The 19,359-nt window shown below is 45.9% G+C and overlaps 1 protein-coding gene across 1 annotated transcript; it reads left to right on the top strand.

Annotated features, from left to right (window-relative positions):
- Window positions 1-730: 730 nt before the first annotated feature.
- Window positions 731-19,180, top strand: LOC135553801 (microtubule-associated serine/threonine-protein kinase 1-like; the record flags this gene model as incomplete). Its single annotated transcript, XM_064985744.1, has 24 exons — window positions 731-860; window positions 977-1,052; window positions 1,575-1,647; window positions 3,621-3,857; window positions 4,255-4,464; window positions 5,055-5,156; window positions 6,615-6,747; window positions 6,877-6,944; window positions 7,360-7,436; window positions 7,630-7,838; window positions 7,963-8,101; window positions 8,227-8,359; window positions 8,980-9,145; window positions 9,259-9,360; window positions 9,597-9,719; window positions 10,354-10,463; window positions 11,670-11,830; window positions 12,002-12,273; window positions 12,372-12,602; window positions 12,812-13,041; window positions 13,228-13,350; window positions 14,831-14,967; window positions 15,114-15,301; window positions 15,414-19,180. Coding segments are annotated over 24 exons (5,103 nt in total), but the record flags the coding sequence as incomplete, so codon positions are not given.
- Window positions 19,181-19,359: the final 179 nt, after the last annotated feature.

Raw genomic sequence — 19,359 nt, forward strand, 5'->3', positions numbered from 1 at the left:
GATAATCACTCTAAGTCTACACACTCTAAACTGCACAATTATCTTGGATACGAAGACAACTATGTAGCTAGCTGACACTACGCTAATCGAGTCGTTCAGTTGAGTGTAATAGTTACTACAGTGCTAGTGGACAGTGGATGTTAGCTAGCTGCTTAGCTGCTTAGCTAGCTGCTGGGCAGATACGTTAGGACGACGAAATACGATAATTATGCAATTGTCGTTGATACAAGGACGGCTATGTAGCTGGCTAAGAAGAAATTGCTAAGATTAGACAAATCAAACCGTTGTACTATAACGAAATGTAATGAAAAGTTATAAAAAGTTATACTACCTGCGGACCGAAGTGTAGATGCGGCCGCTCGCTCCAACCGGAACCGGAACCGGAAGACATTTGAGAGGATCCTGTTGTCTTCCCATTCTCTCTCTCTCTCTCTCTCTCTCTCTCTCTCTCTCTCTCCCTCTCTGTATCTCTGTATCTCTCCCTCCTTCCTACTCTTCACCCTTATCTTGCATGAGAGGAGACGGCTGGGGATTGATGGCAAATAGAATTTTCTTTATCGCCTTGGTCCTCCTGCAGTGAGCCCTGCATACGCACATGTCCACACACACACATACACACACACACGAACACACACACACACAGATTTGAAAAAAATACACACACACACACTTGCAGTAACACACTCTCTCTTTTATGTACCACACTAAACCTTCACAGGTCTCCTGCTAATACATCATTGTTCTCTTTCTCTGTGTTTCCAGTTGTCGTACCAGTAACAGGAAGAGTCTGATCCTGTCCACCACCTCTCCCACTCTGCCCCACCGCCCACACTCTCCTCTGCCCCTCCCTGGACACCTCGGTACGTACTACAGCCATCTCGGACTGCAAACATCCTACTGTAAACACAGTGTACAGTACCTCTCCCCTCTTTCATGCTCTGTCTGTTTCTCTATTTCCATTCCTTTATGTTTCCAGGAAGTAGCCCTCTGGACAGCCCACGCAACTTCTCTTCCAGCACCCCGGCACACTTCTCATTTGCCTCCTCCAGAAGGTAACAGCTCCCTGACACTGTGTGTATGCATGCGTGTGTATGTATGTGTGAGAGAGGGAGGGAGAGGTGAATACCTGTTAGATGCAGGTCTAGCACCTCCCAGTGAGAATGATCACACCTCTCAGAATCAGTGGTGAGAGGAAGCCAAAGAGCCTAGCCAGGAGGTCATCCCATCTCTTCCCAGTCAGTCAGTCAGTCAGAGTTAGAGGACCAGAGGCAGGAGCAGTAATAGCTTCCTGTACTCACGGCTCTCATTTATCAAATCCTTCTGCCAGTCTGTCACTGCAGCATGCTGCAGCCCCATAGAAACACAATGGCCAGGCCACTCCACTCTATTCCCTCTCCCTTCGGATGGATCGTATGACTAACACAATACGGTGGATCAGTTGTGTTATACAGGATGTGGGCGTCGCCTCCTTCGCATATTTCCATATTAGTTCCATTGGTGGATGCCCTGAGGATGTTGGGCAGAAGTCTGATGCTCTCAGGTTTAATATTGTACATTGTTTTTCTCCTCTGAAGGGCGGATGGTCGACGATGGTCCCTGGCATCTCTGCCCTCCTCTGGATATGGCACCAACACGCCCAGCTCCACGGTTTTTACAGATTTACCCTGCTTTGTCTCATCTCATGCATCAATGGCCTTTTCCTAAAAAGCTCTTAGTATTTTCTTTAAAACTCGCTTTCTTCCACTTCTCTTTTTCCTTTGTCTGACTTACTTCACTTTCTCTGTCTCCTTTCTCTTTCTAACACCATGGTACACTCTTACTGTCTCTGTCTCCTTTCTCTTTCTAACACCATGGTACACTCTTACTGTCTCTGTCTCCTTTCTCTTTCTAAAACTATGGTACATTCTTACTGTCTCTGTCTCCTTTCTCTTTCTAACACCATGGTACACTCTTACTGTCTCTGTCTCCTTTCTCTTTCTAACACCATGGTACACTCTTACTGTCTCTGTCTCCTTTCTCTTTCTAACACCATGGTACACTCTTACTGTCTCTGTCTCCTTTCTCTTTCTAACACCATGGTACACTCTTACTGTCTCTGTCTCCTTTCTCTTTCTAACACCATGGTACACTCTTACTTTCTCTGTCTCCTTTCTCTTTCTAACACCATGGTACACTCTTACTGTCTCTGTCTCCTTTCTCTTTCTAACACCATGGTACACTCTTACTGTCTCTGTCTCCTTTCTCTTTCTAACACCATGGTACACTCTTACTGTCTCTGTCTCCTTTCTCTTTCTAACACCATGGTACACCCTTACTGTCTCTGTCTCCTTTCTTTTTCTAACACCATGGTACACTATTACTGTCTCTGTCTCATTTCTCTTTCTAACACTATAGTACACTTATTGTCTTTGTCATTGCCTCGGGGACTTCTTCAGTTTCTCTCTCTCATTCACACACTCATAGACACACACAAATACCGGCACACACATCATCTCGACCCACATTTTCTCTGTCTTTGATTCTCCTCCCTCAGGATTCTCTCTCTCTCTCTCTCTCTCTCTCTCTCTCTCTCTCTCTCTCTCTGTTTTTCTCACTTATGTAACACAACATCAGAGGCCTGGGGACTGCTCTCGTCTGGCCAGTGAGAGAGGGAGGAACAGAGGGTAGCTAGATAAGAACCAGACCAGTGGGATGAGAGAGGAGAGTAGAAAAGAGGAGAAAATAGATAGTACACGCTGTTCGGTGCCCAATTCACCACAGGCTCTATTTAGCTAAATACCCCCACTGGAAATAATACGTCAACAAACAACACATATATATCTGAATGAGCCCAGACATGGAACTTAGTATGGAGCTGGCAGGGTGGCTTCTAATCAAATCAAATATTATTTGTCACCTGCGCCGAATACAACCTTACTGGGAAATGCTCACTTACAAGCCCTTAACCAACAGTGGAGTTTAAGAAAGAGTTAAGAAAATATTTACCAACTAAGTGGAAAAAGTAACACAATAGAATAACAATAACCAGGCTATATACTCCTCTCCCCTGGACTGAGTCTGATCATGGCTTTGGTGGAGACAGATCCATTTGGGAGTGAAAACTGTGCTTTTTCAATACCCTGGCAGACATATTGAGAAAGCAGCATCGATAAATAACAGAACATTTATAACCACGAAATGCAGTGACAGAGATAATCTTCCCGTCCTTCCATCCAACCTTGTCCTGATTGTTTTAAGCAGGGATGCCAATTGGGATTGATTTGGGATTGAGCCTGTGGTTAGTGGTGAATGTCAAGTCCCATTGCTTTGACTCAGCAGGTAAATGAGTCTGTATCTGAAAGGGACAGATTAATGTAGCAGACCCTGGTGCTGTGCTCACTTCATTAGTGTCTCTCTCTGTCTCTCAGAGGTGAGACAGATGGATGAGGTTAACTGTCCCCACTTCCCAGTATAGCCAGAGCCACCAGAATACATGATTAGCTATGGTTCTGGCCAATACAAAAACTGGATTTCATGTATGAGAGAACATCAATTTTCATCCTCTTTTGTCTCCTGTCCAACACCTCCACTCTTCCTCCCTTCTCTTTCCCCTCCTTCTCCCTCTCTTCCTCCCCCTCCAGTCCTCCAGCTCGTCTCAGGAGCGGCTGCACCAGCTGCCCTTCCAGCCCACCATGGACGAGTTGCACTTCCTGTCCAAGCACTTTGGCAGCACGGAGAGCATCACCGACGATGATGGGGGCCGCTGCTCACCACAAATGCGACCGCGCTCCCGCAGCCTCAGTCCTGGACGCTCCCCCTCCTGCTATGACAATGAGATTGTCATGATGAACCATGTGTACAAGGAGCGCTTCCCCAAAGTATGACATGACACACACACAGACGCACATCCACACACACACACACACAGACGCACATCCACACACACACACAAAACATAATTTTCTCTCACACTTTCAAGTGCAAGTAAGGATTGATTAGAGCAGACTGGTATCAAAAGGAAGCAGGTTATGGCGTTTGCTCAGTGTGGTACTGTATGTCAGAGAAACTCTCTTCTATGGAAGTTGAGGGGAAACGAGGCTGTCTCCTCTCTGATTTGTATGTCAGGAGTTATGTCTACTTTTAAACAGGTGGAAGTGAGAATGATGGAAATACCACTGGCTCAGTGGAGCAAAACAGAACTATTTCAGCTTTGAATGTAAAATATGAAATAGATAAAACTCTCCTAACTCTGTTTCCTGTATCTCCCTCTCCCAGGCCACGGCTCAGATGGAGGAGCATCTTGCAGAGTTCATCAATGCCTTCTACCCTGAGAGCGTGCTGCCGCTGGCCGACGGGGTCATCAGCTTCATCCATCATCAGATAGCAGAGCTGTCCAGGGACTGTCTGTCCAAAGCTCGCAAGGGCCTCATCACTACTGTCTACTTCTTTGAGCTGCAGGAGAACCTGGAGAAGCTGCTCAATGACGTGAGTCACAGAAGCACTGCAACTATAGGCTAAGATGTCGTGATTAGGTGCCAGGACAGGTCCATTCTGGGGTTATAGAGCTGCCCATAAGCCACTCTTATGTTGCAGTGTATAACATCAGAATAGCCCTGAGTGGAATTGTTGAATGGGAGCCACATTGTCTCAATATCAGGCTCTCTCAGGTCTGGGTGGCTTAGCTGCAGGCTTCTGAGAGGCACAGTTGGTTCCTATCATCTCATTTCAAATGACAGCACTACGCCTTTCAGAAGGATAAGAACGAGTAAAGGAGTAAAATAAGGCTAATTGTGTGTGTGATTTGTCTGAGTGGATAGAAGCTATCAAGGAACTTAATCTGCACCCTTTGTTTGACGGGTTGATTAAATCATTCTGATTATTCTGGGTTGCCAGTATTCTGTTTGATTGGATTAGTTTTGCCTGGAATATAACTGTTCTCACATCCCACGTTGCTGCAAAGCTTTGATTTATTTTGTCCTGTTCTGTCTGTCGCTGTTTGTCTCTCCCTCTCTCTACTTCTCTCTCTCCCTCAACGTTTCTCTCTCTCTTCCTCCAACTATTTCTCTCTCTCTCAGGCGTATGAGCGATCAGAGAGCTCAGAGGTGGCCTTCGTCACAGAGCTGGTGAAGAAACTCCTCATCATCATCTCTCGCCCAGCAAGGCTGCTGGAGTGCTTGGTGAGAACAGAACACAGAACTCTAAACACAATCACAGTCATGGTAATGGTCATGAGAGTGTTCACAGTCATATTCACGGTCCATGGCCCCACTAATTATTTAACAGACCATATCCCTGGCCTGGACCAAAGACAAATTCATTTCCTTAAATAAATATGAGCACAAACAGTCATTATGAACATTTAAACAGGGGGTTTATTACACATTAGGGCAAAAATACTGAGCTCCAACTAAGCACCTTGATAAAAGGCCCAATCTGACTGGCTAGCCATTCCATTTGCATTTAGATTAAAATTTCATTTGCCTCGCTACAGTATTGCAAATAGCAGCTGCCCCCTGAAGTGCTGTCTGAGTCTCACAGACCGTGACTGTCATTTAAAGTTTGAGCCTGTGTGTGTAGCCCAGACTGACTCAGGGTCTCTGGCAGAGCAGTAGTCCTGTCCTCTGGGTGACCGCAGCCAGCAGGCCTCATGACTTGGCTTCCATCCAACCTTTTTATGTGCGTAAAGGACATGTTGGATAAAGAAATGTCATGACAGGCCTGATGGGAACTGGACGCAGTATTTGCAGCATACTGTAGTTATACTGCACTCTGACTCTTTTATGCTCAAATATTGAGATAACAACCCATCAAATGGAAGTTAAATTAGTGTCTTGCAATGACATGTTGTATGGTCCTCCCACTACAACTCGTTAGGGAAGCATGCAGTTTATTAGGCTACAGATTAAATCATTTATGATGAACTTCACAGGGTGGTGAAAGTGCAAGGTGAGCTTGATGCTCCTTTCCAATATTTATCCAGGGTCTTATTCTGGTGACATCATCATCGATGATTGGGTGCTGTTTGACAAATAAAAATGATGTCGCTCTTTTGTCCACAATAATCTCATCAACTCAATTCTGGACCTCGAAGCCAGGTCTACTGCATTTCTTTCATTGTTCCCCTCTAATCAGAGACTGATTTAGACCTGGGACACCAGGTGAGTGCAATTAATTATCTGGTAAAACAGAAAACCAGCAGGTTCCGACCTTGTAGGTTAAGAGTGTAATACCCATGATGTAGGCTGTGCTCTAGTCAACAGCGCGCAGGGCGCAGATACAGTACTGTGCCAATACCAGAGTGAGCACATTCGCTATATACAACAACAAAAGAATTGTGACAAAATCATCAGTAGAGTTGAAAATGTGATGGAAACCCATTTAACTTGTATTTTTTATTTGGTACATGCATAGACGCTGGAAGTAAGGGTGCTGAGGGTGCTGAGGGCCCCCTTGAAAAATCAGAATAATTATTTGAAAAAAATGGCTTCATAATAGTGTACTAGGCCTTTACTTGTCCTGTATTAGCGTACCGATATAGCGTCTGTAGTGCGTGCAATAAAATGAGTTATATCTTGATTCAAGCAGTGTTATACCTGTGTCACACTGAATGTGGTCACCCTGTTCCTGTCCCTCAGGAGTTTAATCCAGAGGAGTTCTACCACCTGCTGGAGGCAGCAGAGGACCACGCCAAGGAGGGACACCTGATGAAGACCGACATCCCTCGCTACATTATCAGCCAGCTGGGACTGACACGAGACTCTATAGAGGGTGAGCGAGAGAATGAGTCCGAGAGAGAGAGAGAAGGAGGAAACCTTGACTTGTGTTGACTACTGTTGCTCTCTCACTCTATGTATTGCGGAAAGGCAGCTCATAGGTACTCCCTCTGTATGTCCCCAGAAATGGTGAACCTGGACAGCTACGACAGTGAGGGACCTCTCACCCCAGAAACAGATGACTCAACAGAGGTGAGAACCTTGTCCCTACTCCACCTCTTCCCAGCCCACCCACCATCAACCCCCCTCTCCCTCTGTCCCTTTGAGTTAAGTCAAACTGTAGTCCAAGGCCCTGCTGACTAATGAATATGACTGCTTCCTCTACTAATTACTTGGCACAGTGGACAATACTCTACGTAATTGAGTCCATTTGCTTTGATTAGAGTCTGAAGTCAAAGCAGGATATCCTCTAGTGCCTTGTAGACCTGCAATCAGCTCTCATTCAACCATCAGGACAGGTGCCAAAATTCAGCTAACTGGACAAGAAGTCAGGAAGACAAGGGTAGCACTGGGGGAAAAAGCCACGACGTCACTCCTGTGGGCCTGGTGTTGGAGGTCTGGCCACGTCCAGTCTCATCTTACCCTGCTGTTATGCTCTCTCCCTCAGGGCAAGATGAGAGCTATGAAGACGCCCGAAGAGGCTGACTTCCAGACCATAAAGCTGATCAGCAATGGAGCCTATGGGTGAGTGTGAGTGTGGGTGTGAGTGTGGGTCTTGGTGTGGGTGTGTTCACGCATATGAATGTTACAATAGTACATGTCTCTGAGCCATCTTGTTGATGTCCATTAAATGGTTTTAGGAGAAAACACTGGATTTACTCAGTAAAATGTGTAAAAAATCAGATTACTAAATGTGTGTATGCGTGTGTGTCTCCAGAGCTGTTTACCTGGTTCGTCACCTGGAGACCCGTCAGCGTTTCGCCATGAAGAAGATCAACAAGCAGAACCTGATCCTGAGGAACCAGATACAGCAGGCCTTCGTAGAGAGAGACATCCTGACCTTCGCTGAGAACCCATTCGTGGTCTCCATGTTCTGCTCCTTTGAGACCCGCAGGCACCTCTGTATGGTTATGGAGTATGTGGAGGGTAAGTTAACACAATAATACACTGGGCACCACTTCTTGTCTGTTTAGGACAAGAGCAGCATTTAGGACATTGCTGGTGATGGGAATGTTAGCAGTCAGCCTGATCCCGTGTTATCTGTTGCCAGGGGGAGACTGTGCCACCCTGCTGAAAAACATTGGGGCATTGCCCGTGGAGATGACGCGCATGTACTTTGCCGAGACCGTCCTGGCACTGGAGTACATCCACAACTATGGCATCGTGCACCGCGACCTCAAACCAGACAAGTAAGACTTCACTTGGGTTGGCATTGAACAATTATCATATGGGACTCATTGGAGTGAATTCAAAATTTGATTATATTACAAACACGAAGAATGTTTCAGGAAACCTTTGACCTGTCTGTCCCCAGTCTTCTGATCACTTCCATGGGGCACATCAAGCTGACTGACTTCGGCCTGTCTAAGATGGGTCTGATGAGCCTCACCACTAACCTGTACGAGGGACACATTGAGAAGGACACCAGAGAGTTCCTGGACAAACAGGTGTGCATTGTATATAGAGCAGAGAAACCCACCACAGTATGTATACACAACCTTGGCAGGCGTTCAAAATGAATTTGCAGTAATATATTTAGATTTCTACATTTTCCATAACCACTCAGACCAAAAACTATACCTAATACATTTTTTATTTTATTTCGAGACAAATGTAATAAATAAATGCTGAGTTTATAAATGTGTGCATATAGTTGTCAAAGCGTGAAGAAATGAAATGATCGACATCAAACAAAATGATAACCAAATATGCCTCAGTTATTATAATCAACTGTCTTTTCAGATGTTTTGTTTTTCCCACCCTTTGAATGGTGCTGCTTCAATTAAATCCCCAATTATTTATTGGCTCGGCTTTCTCACAGCCACAGATCTGTTAGCATTTGATGAATACCCATCTGCACATGAAAACACAACGTCCAAAGCTTTCATGTTTCATCCTGGCATTCTCGCATTCATCCCATCAGCTTGGAAAACACGTGCATTGGCCACACATGTCTCTCACTCACGTTTTGAGAGAGACTGGCCTTAGCATCTCACCAGTAGGGTTTTATCCATAGATATGACTATAGAACCTCTCATAGGAGCGCTGTGGTTCTGCCCTCCATCAGGTGTGTGGCACGCCAGAGTACATCGCCCCAGAGGTGATCCTGAGACAGGGCTATGGGAAGCCAGTAGACTGGTGGGCTATGGGCATCATCCTCTATGAGTTCCTGGTGGGTTGTGTGCCGTTCTTTGGAGCCACGCCTGAGGAGCTCTTTGGACAGGTCATCACAGGTGAGAGGTCCGGGGTTAGTTGGTTCAGTGAGCAGCATCTTACAGCCATTTTGAAGCCATCTTTCTCACATCTACATTGTCCAATGCAACGTATCTCTGTCTGTCTCTTGTAGATGACATAGTGTGGCCAGAAGATGAGGACGCTCTTCCTGCCGATGCCCAGCATCTGATCTCTACTCTGCTTCAGACCAACCCACTGGTCCGACTGGGCACAGGTCAGCATACACGTGCATGTTGACAAAATGCTTAACATCAAACGTGTGCTGTCGCAGAAATGGACTAAACTGCCTATTCATAGTGAAAATATAGATTCACTCAACAACACACATCTTATCTCTCTCTCCCTCTCTCTCCCCCTCTCCCGCTCGCCCTTTCATTCTCACTCTCCCTTTCATTCATTCTCTCTCTCTCTCTCTCTCTCTCTCTCTCTCTTTCTCTTTCGCTGCCCCAGGCGGTGCATTTGAGGTGAAGCAGCACTCGTTCTTCACTGAACTGGACTGGAACAGTCTGCTGAGACAGAAGGCTGAGTTCATCCCTCACCTAGAGTCAGAGGAGGACACCAGCTACTTCGACAGTGAGTCTCTCTAACTGCACTGCCCCCTGGTCACATGGAGGAGAACTGTGCTGACTCGTTGCATTCTTAATGTATAGAATCATCATAAGGCAGTGGTATTCAAACTTTTTCAACGGGGACCCCGTTCTCTTCTCCAGAATTTCTGGGGAACCCATTTTTTTGTAACAATTTCTCGTTACCCAAGCCCACCCCACCCCTAATCTATTGACAAAAATGTTGATTTTTACATCAACAAATAACCTTCAATAACATTTGAATCTCTTATCAAAGAAACCAATAAATACATTTACTTAATAAAATTGTATTTCTCAAAAAGGTTTGCATATTGTCCTATACAATAACCTTTACTCTGTTCCTAAAAAAGTAACTGCAGTTTGGTCGCAACCCCAACTTTGAATACCACTGGCATATGGGATAGAGATATGAACTAGCTGTGTTTGGAGCTTTGAGGCACTTGTCCATGCTATTTGTCTGTGTGTCTGTATGTGTGTGTGTGTGTGTGTGTGTGTGTGTGTGTGTGTGTGTGTGTGTGTGTGTGTGTGTGTGTGTGTGTGTGTGTGTGTGTGTGTGTGTGTGTGTGTGTGTGTGTGTGTGTGTGTGTGTGTGTGTGTGTCATGTCCTCCTCCGTCCCCAGCCCGCTCAGACCGCTACCACCACGTCCACTCTTATGATGAGGACGACACCAATGATGATGAACCTGTCGAGATCCGTCGTTTCTCGTCCTGCTCCCCTCGCTTCAGCAAGGTCAAATTCTACACTTACTCATCTTTAAACATCAGTTAAACACAGTCTCAAATAGCCGACCTGTCCATTTTAATAGCCGGCCCACACTACACATTTCAGCAAATAAACGCCTGATTGAAATAAACACTGGGTCTAAATGAATTGTTTACAACGTTTCCATGAATTACCATGAATTATTTACAAGGTTTAATGTTTAATTTGTTACATTAAATAATTCAGTAATGACTCAAAAAAGTGATGGCAATCATCAGTTTTTATCGCCAGTAAGAAACTGCTAGCCATTGGCTGCTAACAGATGAGAACTGCTAGCCATTGGCTGCTAACAGATGAGAACTGCTAGCTAACTGGCAAACCTCAGGAATACAGACCCCCCCCCCCCTCCCCCAGAAAGCAGCTGTTCGCTCTAGTGACGAAAGTAAGAACTGCAGAAAAAAATGCAGATTCAACGAGAACAATTATTCTGTCAAGGGTGGGGGTTTTTATACATTTTTATTAGAGGCATACTAAGACAAAATAAACGTGGCACAGTGTGTAAATGATAGCACATTAGTGCAGGAAATTAAGATATTAATTAAAATACTGGAAGTGAATTCAGGAATTAAACAATTAACTATGCAAGTGAGCAAACTCTGTGTGCTGTAAGCAAATAGACACCTGACTCAAATAGAAGCCAGTGTCTAATAAGCACATGTTGTGTTTAGTGATTCAAGCAAATAAATGCCTGGGCTATTAATTGATGTTTACGTAAAACCTATATTTTGGCCTAATTAGTTCTTCTATCTCACCTCCCTTCTCCAAAACTCCTTGCTGATCGAGATTAACTTGATACCCCTCATTGTATAGGTTCAGTGGCACAATTAGCTTTCACAGATTAGTCAAGAAGGGGAGATCTGAGCAGAAAGAGACATACGCCTGAGGCATGTGTGTCAATAAGAATGTCGTAGCCAAGTGACTTAATGTGACTATCACACATGGTAGACTAAGTCATGAAGGAACCTCTTTTGTAACCTTGGATTTTATTGACACACATGCCTCAGGCGTATGTCTCTTTCTGCTCAGATCTCCCCTTCTTGACTAATCTGTGAAAGCTAATTGTGCCCCTGAACCTATTGTAAAAGAAAGAATCATGGGAAAATGTATCATGGGAAATTTTTCCCTCTGTGGGTTCTGAAAGCTTATTGGTCCTCTCTCTGTTGGGAACTACAGGTGTACAGCAGCATGGAGCACCTGTCCCAGCTGGAGCACAAGCCCCCGACGGTGACCCGGCGGGAGCACAAGGGCCCCAGGGAGGACCGGGCGGCCAAGAGAGAGAGCCTGGGCAGCCTGACCTTGAGAGACAAGAGCTGGAGGACAGGATCACCTGAGATGTGAGTATGACCACTACTGTACTCTGACTAGTACTAGTACCCTCTTACCTTACATAACAAGTTGGAAATGTGACATTGTTGGTCCTCATTATCAAGGCTCTCATTATCATTACTCATTGTTTGTTTTCATAAATACAATAAATCTATTCTGTGCTGTGTTGTTGTGTGTAGGAAGCGACTGTCATGCTCAGAGTCATCCTTCACTGAGAGTGACTCCAGTCCTCCATCTGGGGCCCGGCGACGCTTTTCTGCCCTCATGGACACTCACCGCTTCGCCTCCCCACTAGAGGCCGATCCTGAGCTGCCAGTGCCCACCAGGCAGCCCCCAGTCAAGGCCAGGGGCACCTCTCTGGAGGGGGCCATGGGCACCACATCCGTGGGCACCACATCCAGCCAGGGGGATTTTAGGAAGGAAAGGGAGAGCAATGGGTTGACTGCTGGAGGTGAGGGCATTTGGCATTAGATAATGGATGAATCCTGGCTTGACATACACTTTGATACCTACATGATATTATTAATCCATCTTTCTGCTCTGCTCCAGACAAGCTGCTGAGGCCAGCTGATGTACCAATGGGAGTCATCCCCAGCCCCAACAGTACTGTGACTGCTGGGGCAACAGAGCCTCAGGGGTCCCGGGCCACCAACGAGCTGGTCCTGAGGAGGGTCCGCCACAGCCAGCTCTCAGCTGAGGGAGAGAAGCGCAACTCGCGACCCGTGACCAAGGTCATCAAGTCTGCCTCCACCACAGCCCTGTCTGTCATCATACCTACAGGTGAGGAGCTGGAAGGCAAGGGAGTGTGAGAGGAACGGGGCTGTCTGTTGCTAATGACTATATTAATGTTAAACAGTAAAACGGTTAACTGGGCTTGTTATGGAAAATTGTACATTTCTTAAAAACTATCAATTGCTTTGACCTTCAATTGACTTATTCAGATGGTTTTTCTCACACTTTATTCCTGTGATTCCCTCCCCCCTCCTCAGTGGAGCAGCATGGTACGTCCCCCCTGGCCAGCCCCATGTCTCCTCGATCCATCTCCTCCGACCTGTCGTCTCGTGACTCCTCCCCCAGCCGAGACTACTCGCCCGCGGTCAACGTGCTGCGTTCTCCCATCACTATCCACCGCTCTGGGAAGAAGTACGGTTTCACCCTCCGAGCCATTCGAGTCTACATGGGAGACAGTGATGTCTATAGCGTACACCACGTGGTCTGGGTGAGACGGCGATAGAGATGATATGTTCTGTATTCATTTCCATGGACAAAGTAGTGTTGAGTAGACATCACTCTTTTGAGAAGTTCTGTATCATAACAAAGCATCGCTACAATTTGTAGTGGAAAAACAGACTTGTCCAATAGCATGATGACTTGTTTGATTGATGTTGATCTGCTTCAATCACAGCATGTGGAGGACGGAGGCCCTGCCCAGGAGGCGGGACTCTGCGCTGGTGACCTCATCGCTCATGTGAACGGGGAGTCTGTCCACGGGCTGGTGCACACTGAGGTGGTGGAGCTCATTCTGAAGGTGAGAGGAAAGGAAAGAAACAACAGGTGTTTTTTTTCTACAGTATAGAATACAGGTGAAACCTATCATACACTGTGTGCACAATTATTAGGCAAGTGAGTATTCTGATCTTATCATTATTTCTATGCACATTTTCCAACTCCAAACCATATAAACTTGAATACTTATTGGATTGAACCATTTTCAGGTGATATGTATTTGTGTAATGAGGGAGGGTGTGGGAAAGTGAATAACACCTTATGTCAAGGTGTGCATAATTACCAGGCAGCTTCACCGGACAATCAAACGTTTTGTTGCGAACAGTCAACTGGGGCGCATAAAACACATGGAGAAGAAAAGGTGCAAATTAACTGCAAAAGACTGGAGAATAATTAAATGTCAAGCTACCAAGAACCCATTATCCTCCAGTGCCACCATAAACCAGAACTGCAACCTACCTGGAGTGTTCAGATCTACAAGGTGTCAAGTGCTCAGAGACATGGCCAAGGTCAAGAAAGCTGAAACCCGACCACCACTGAATAAGATTAAACAGTTGAAGCATCAAGATTGGGCAAAGAAATACCTGAAGACAGATTTTTCTAAGGTTTTATGGACAGATGAAATGAGAGTGACTCTTGATGGACCAGAAGGATGGGCCCATGGCTGGATCAATAATGGACACAGGGCACCCCTTCGAGTCAGGCAAGGTGAAGGAGGGGTACTGGTATAGGCTGCTATCATTAAGGATGAGGTAGTTGGACCTTTTCGGGTTGAAGATGGACTGAAACTGGAAGATACTTTCTTCAAGCAGTGGTACAGGAAGGAGTCCTCAGCATTCAATAAGGCCAGGATCTTTATGCAGGACAATGCTCCATCACATGCATCCAAGTACTCCACTGCTTGGCTAGCCAGCAAAGGCCTCAACGGTGCCCAAATAGTGACCTTGCCCCCTTCCTCACCTGACTTAAATCCTATTGAGAACTTATGGGTCCTTCCCAAACGTGAGATTTACAGTGAGGGAAGACAATACACCTCTTTGAACAGCATTTGGGAGGCTGTGGTTGCTGCTTCAGGGAAAGTTGATCGAGAACAGATCAAGAAACTGACAGACTCCATGGATGGAAGGCTCAAGGCAGTTATTGAAAAGAAGGGTGGCTGTATTGGTCACTGAATATTTTTGAAAGGCCAAAAATGTTATTTAATTGTAATTTTGTGTTACTTATTTGTTACACTTACTCTACAAATTGAGAGTAAAAAGTGAGTTGGGAGAAATGATTTTTGTAATGTAGTTGCCTAATAATTGTGCACACATATTCCCATGAGAAAGACAAAACTCACTATTCCTTTGTTAAATATTCAGGTTTGAGATTCAATAACATTTTGGATTGACTAAGAGCATTGTGTTTGTTCAACAACAAAATTAATCCTGAGGAATACAATTTGCCTAATAATTCTGCAAGCAGTGCATACTGTACGTTTTTTGTTTCCGTTGTTTCTCCAGAGTGGAAACAATGTGATGGTGACCACCACTCCCTTTGAAAACACCTCCATCAAGATTGGTCCTGCCCGCAAGTCCAGCTACAAGTCCAAGATGGCACGGCGCAACAAGAAGACAGGGGCTAAGGAGGGACAAGAAAGGTACAAGTGGGTTTCTCTGCACAGCAGATGCTACACTATGATTTCAGATGAGCGCTCTAGAAAATCAATGTCACTGACTCTGTTTTTCTAACTCTCTCTCTCTCCTTTCATCCTCCCACCTCTCTCTTTTCACTTCTCACTCGCAGTAAGAAGCGCAGCTCGTTGTTCAGGAAAATCACTAAGCAGTCGAACCTGCTCCACACCAGCCGCAGCCTGTCCTCTCTGAACCGCTCTCTGTCATCAGGGGACAGCCTCCCAGGCTCCCCCACCCACAACCTCTCTGCCCGCTCCCCCACACAGAGCTACCGCTCCACCCCCGACTCCACCTACCTGGGTCAGTATGAAGGGCAATACATTACTGTACAGCACTCCTCTTAGCATCTTCACCCTCACATAACAAAATAATAGTTTGAATGATTGCTATATGTCTCCTCTTCACTCCGCAGGCAACACTTCTCAGAGCAGTTCTCCAGTCTCCAGCACCCCTAACTCTCCGGCTGCCTCCCAGCACATGAGACCCAGCTCCCTGCACGGCCTCTCCCCCAAACTGCACCGCCAGTATCGCTCAGCCCGCTGCAAGTCAGCTGGCAACATCCCTCTGTCCCCCCTGGCCCACACACCCTCCCCCACCACCTCCTCTCCCCCACCCCTGTCTGGCCACACAGTGGGTAGCTCCAACACCACTCAGGCCTTCCCAGCAAAGCTCCACTCCTCTCCCCCTGTGGCCCGTCCCAGGCCCAAAAGCGCAGAGCCCCCCCGCTCACCTTTGCTACAGCGGGTTCAGTCGTCAGAGAAACTGGGTGCAACCCTTCTACCCTCCTTTTCATCTTCGTCTACAGCTTCCTCACCCCTTGCAGGGGGGGTGTCAATGCGTAAGCACAGCCTGGAGGTGTCACATGGGGACTACAGGAGGGAGTCTTTCCACTGCGAGCACAGCCTGCAGAGTCTGCTGGAGATGGAGGGAGAGAACGGGCCCGTTCCCCCCTCTCCCTCATCTTCCTCCTCTCCTTCTCCCCCCACAGTTGGAGAGACAGGGTGCCTGAAGCTTGCGAGGAGGCTGGGGAGACAGGAGTCGCCCCTGAGCCGGGACACACTGCTGACAGGGAGGGAGCGAGCTGCCCAGACTACAGCATCTGACCCACACACTGACAGCACACCTGTTAAAGTAGAGCCCAAGACCAGCGCTAGTGAGACAGCTAAGACATTAACCCCTTGTGAGGCTCTGAAGAGAAAAGCTTCACCAGTACCAGGTGAGGCCCAGCCTAGCCCAGCCTCAACCCCCTCCACTCCAGGGGCCAAGTCCAGCCCAGCAGACAAACCTCTAAGCTCTAGTGCTCCAAGCTCTGATACAGCCAGTGGTGGCCCTAATCCCACTTACAGGGCCCCAGTCCAGGCTACATCCCAGAGTCCGCTCTCCCAGGAGCGTAAGCACCAGGTTGTCCAGACAGACACCACCCCAGAAAGCAGAAGCCAGGAGAAGAGTGAGGAGAAAGGGAGTGGGGGTCCAGACAAAGTCACCACACAGAGGGCGGGAGCTACAGAGTTGGCCAAGGCAAATAAAGACACACAGATGGGAGAGAGCGCTTTGAAAGGAGGGATGGGTGGCATTGACAAAGCCACTGAGACCAAGGTTAAAGGACCTGCTCCTTCAGTCCCAACCCAAGCACCAGCCCAGACCCCGGCCCTATCCCCTCTTACCATAGGCCCAGTTCCTGCTTCAACAAAATCCAGAGCAGACAAGGTTTCTGTCCCGTTGAGCAGCTACCGAGGGGCCAAGGAGGAGAGGAGTCACCTGGAGGTGGTGGAGGAGAACCCTATGTCCCCCTCCTCCACTGCTGCCTCCCCCTGCTCCAGCAAGTCACGCCCCGTCTCCCCTGGTGACAAGCCAAGCTTTGTGACTCAGCTGACCAGTGTGGCCAAAAACGTGCTGGGGCCTATGAAGATGGGATCCCAGGAAGGGCCCAAGGGCGGTGAGGAGAAACGGGGAAGTTCAGCAGGAAAGTCTGAGGCTCCGTCTGGAGGTTGTCGACGGGGCGCTCAGGGGACATCTCCAAGTCCTACCGGCTCAGCTCAGCCTGAAAAGGCAAACACAAGGAATTCAGGTAAGCACCACTCCTGATCTGCAAGTGAGGGACAAACCTGGGATCTCCCGGAAAATGCCTTTTGGACCAGAATATCATGCCACCATATCAGGCACGGACAGGGCACCCTCAAAAAAGGGACAAAAACATGTACGCCTAAAGAAACAGAAACACACCAAATAGCAAGAAAATACAGACCTGTAGATAAAACAAGAATATGTTGAGGAATGTGCTTTAATGCTGTTCTCAAATGTGTGTGTGTGTATGTACTGTATGTGTAATGTATATAGTAAAAGCGTGTCTTCTTGCATGTTCCAAATTGTACATGAGAGATGAAAGAGAATATTTAAAGAGATGAGGGAAAAAAATCTAACAGACCTGATGGTAGTGAACACTGTGAACATCATGTCAACAGCCCCCACATGTTCCCAATGTAAACAGCATGTCTATAGGCAGGCTTCTGTCACAGTCTGTCAACACGAAGAACATTACCCATGTCCGTCAACTCCGGTGCCATCTTTTCACTCAGTTAAAATACCTAAAGATAGCACCTTGTTCTTTTTCTCACACAGTACCTGGAAAATAGATTGAGAGAAGAATTGTTGTATTGGTGTAACATGCATTGGTGTAACACATTGAGATCTGTTTCTAACTGGACAAAGAAGATGACCTGCTTGCTAAATGTGGAACTTGGAATTGTATTGTGTAAAGGAGAGCTGAATGAATTTGTTTGAGTGTTTTAAGGGCTGAGTCCTGGTTGGATTTAGGTGGACTATCTGAACTTGCACAGGGACACTATGCAATGGGCTTTTTAAGTATTTTCCTGTGTGTCCCCTACAATGTACCCATGAACGGATGTTAGAGAGGTAAAGGTTTGCAATAAGCTAAGCAAGCAGATATATTGTTCTACGAATTGTCTGCATTGACTCAACCCACTGGGCACACACTGGTTGTAGTCAATGTTGTTTCCACGTAATTTCAAGGAATTTACGTTGGACCAACATGGAATAGACATTGAATTGACATCTGTGCCCAGTGGGCATTGTGAAATGTGCATTTATTTAGGTTCTGAAATTAATACAGTGCTAATGAATTGAACTAAAGAAGAGGAACCCATATGTCTCTGTGTGAATTAAGTGTGGTCAGGTGATGAAATTGATACTATAGAATGGGAGTCTTGTTTGAGACTTACTCGTACTCTGGCAACGTAGGCTAGAACTCTCCCTTTTCAATGTATGCAAAATTAGCATTGTATAATGTAATGTGCGAATAAAAGTGCCAGTTTATTTGAGGGATATGTTGTTTACAGTGATGAGTAATGATATGCAAGTTCTATGTAGAATTCCTAGTGAGATCTGAGAGCCCACCGTAGACCTAGGCAGCTCTTTCATCAGGGACGTAACTTGTTCATATGTTCATGCCCATACCTGTATCAGACTGCCATCTTGTGGTCATCACACGACTGTCCTGAACATAGTATTTGAGGTAAAAATGTAATTTACACATAATCACTTCACAATTGAATGACACAAGATTAGATTTTATCCGAGATATTACCCTCATATCTTCATGATTTTCTATTGTAACCACTGTTCCATTCATATAGCTACTAGAAACTTGTTTGTTTGTCTAAATACAATTTGAAAAAACTTTTGTTGTTTGTATTATGAACGATAAAGAGAGATAGATGTATGATACAGATACAGTGCTCCTAGGAAACGACAAACAGCTCATATTTAGATGAATGCTAGTTAAACGCTTGTGTTTGTGTATGTGGGGGTGTGCGTGGAAATTGCACTTTATTTTGAGTCAAATGTATTTATTTATCTATTTATTACACTTTATTCATTGTTCTTTGAATTGTTATTTATATCTCTAAATTGTAAGTCTACAAATGAGAGAATTTACCAAATCTGTGTGGTTGTCATATTTTGTGCAGTTATACTTCTGTCATTCCATAAGAGAGTTGCAATACACCATGGCTTCTGTCCATGTTGACTTATTTGTGAGTTTTGACTTTTTTATGACACTTCTCTCAGTTTATTGTTGTCCATGTCATTTTATTCCCTAGGCACTGTTATGAAACCAATGCAAAAAAAGCCTATAGAGTAATAAAATCCTTCAAGATAATCCATAAATTACCATGTGCCTGTTTGTGTTCTTGTTGTGAGACATAACTTTGACAGACAACTTCTAAATGGATATCAACAGGACCACGTTCAGCAAAACTTTGTCCAAACATGCAGACAGACATTTCAGGAGTAGAGCAATACATAAATCCTTATTCTATACATCAGAGAGGCATGTTTGT

The sequence above is a fragment of the Oncorhynchus masou genome, chromosome 14 (genome assembly GCF_036934945.1).
Source record: "Oncorhynchus masou masou isolate Uvic2021 chromosome 14, UVic_Omas_1.1, whole genome shotgun sequence".
NCBI classification, from domain to species: Eukaryota; Metazoa; Chordata; class Actinopteri; order Salmoniformes; family Salmonidae; genus Oncorhynchus; species Oncorhynchus masou.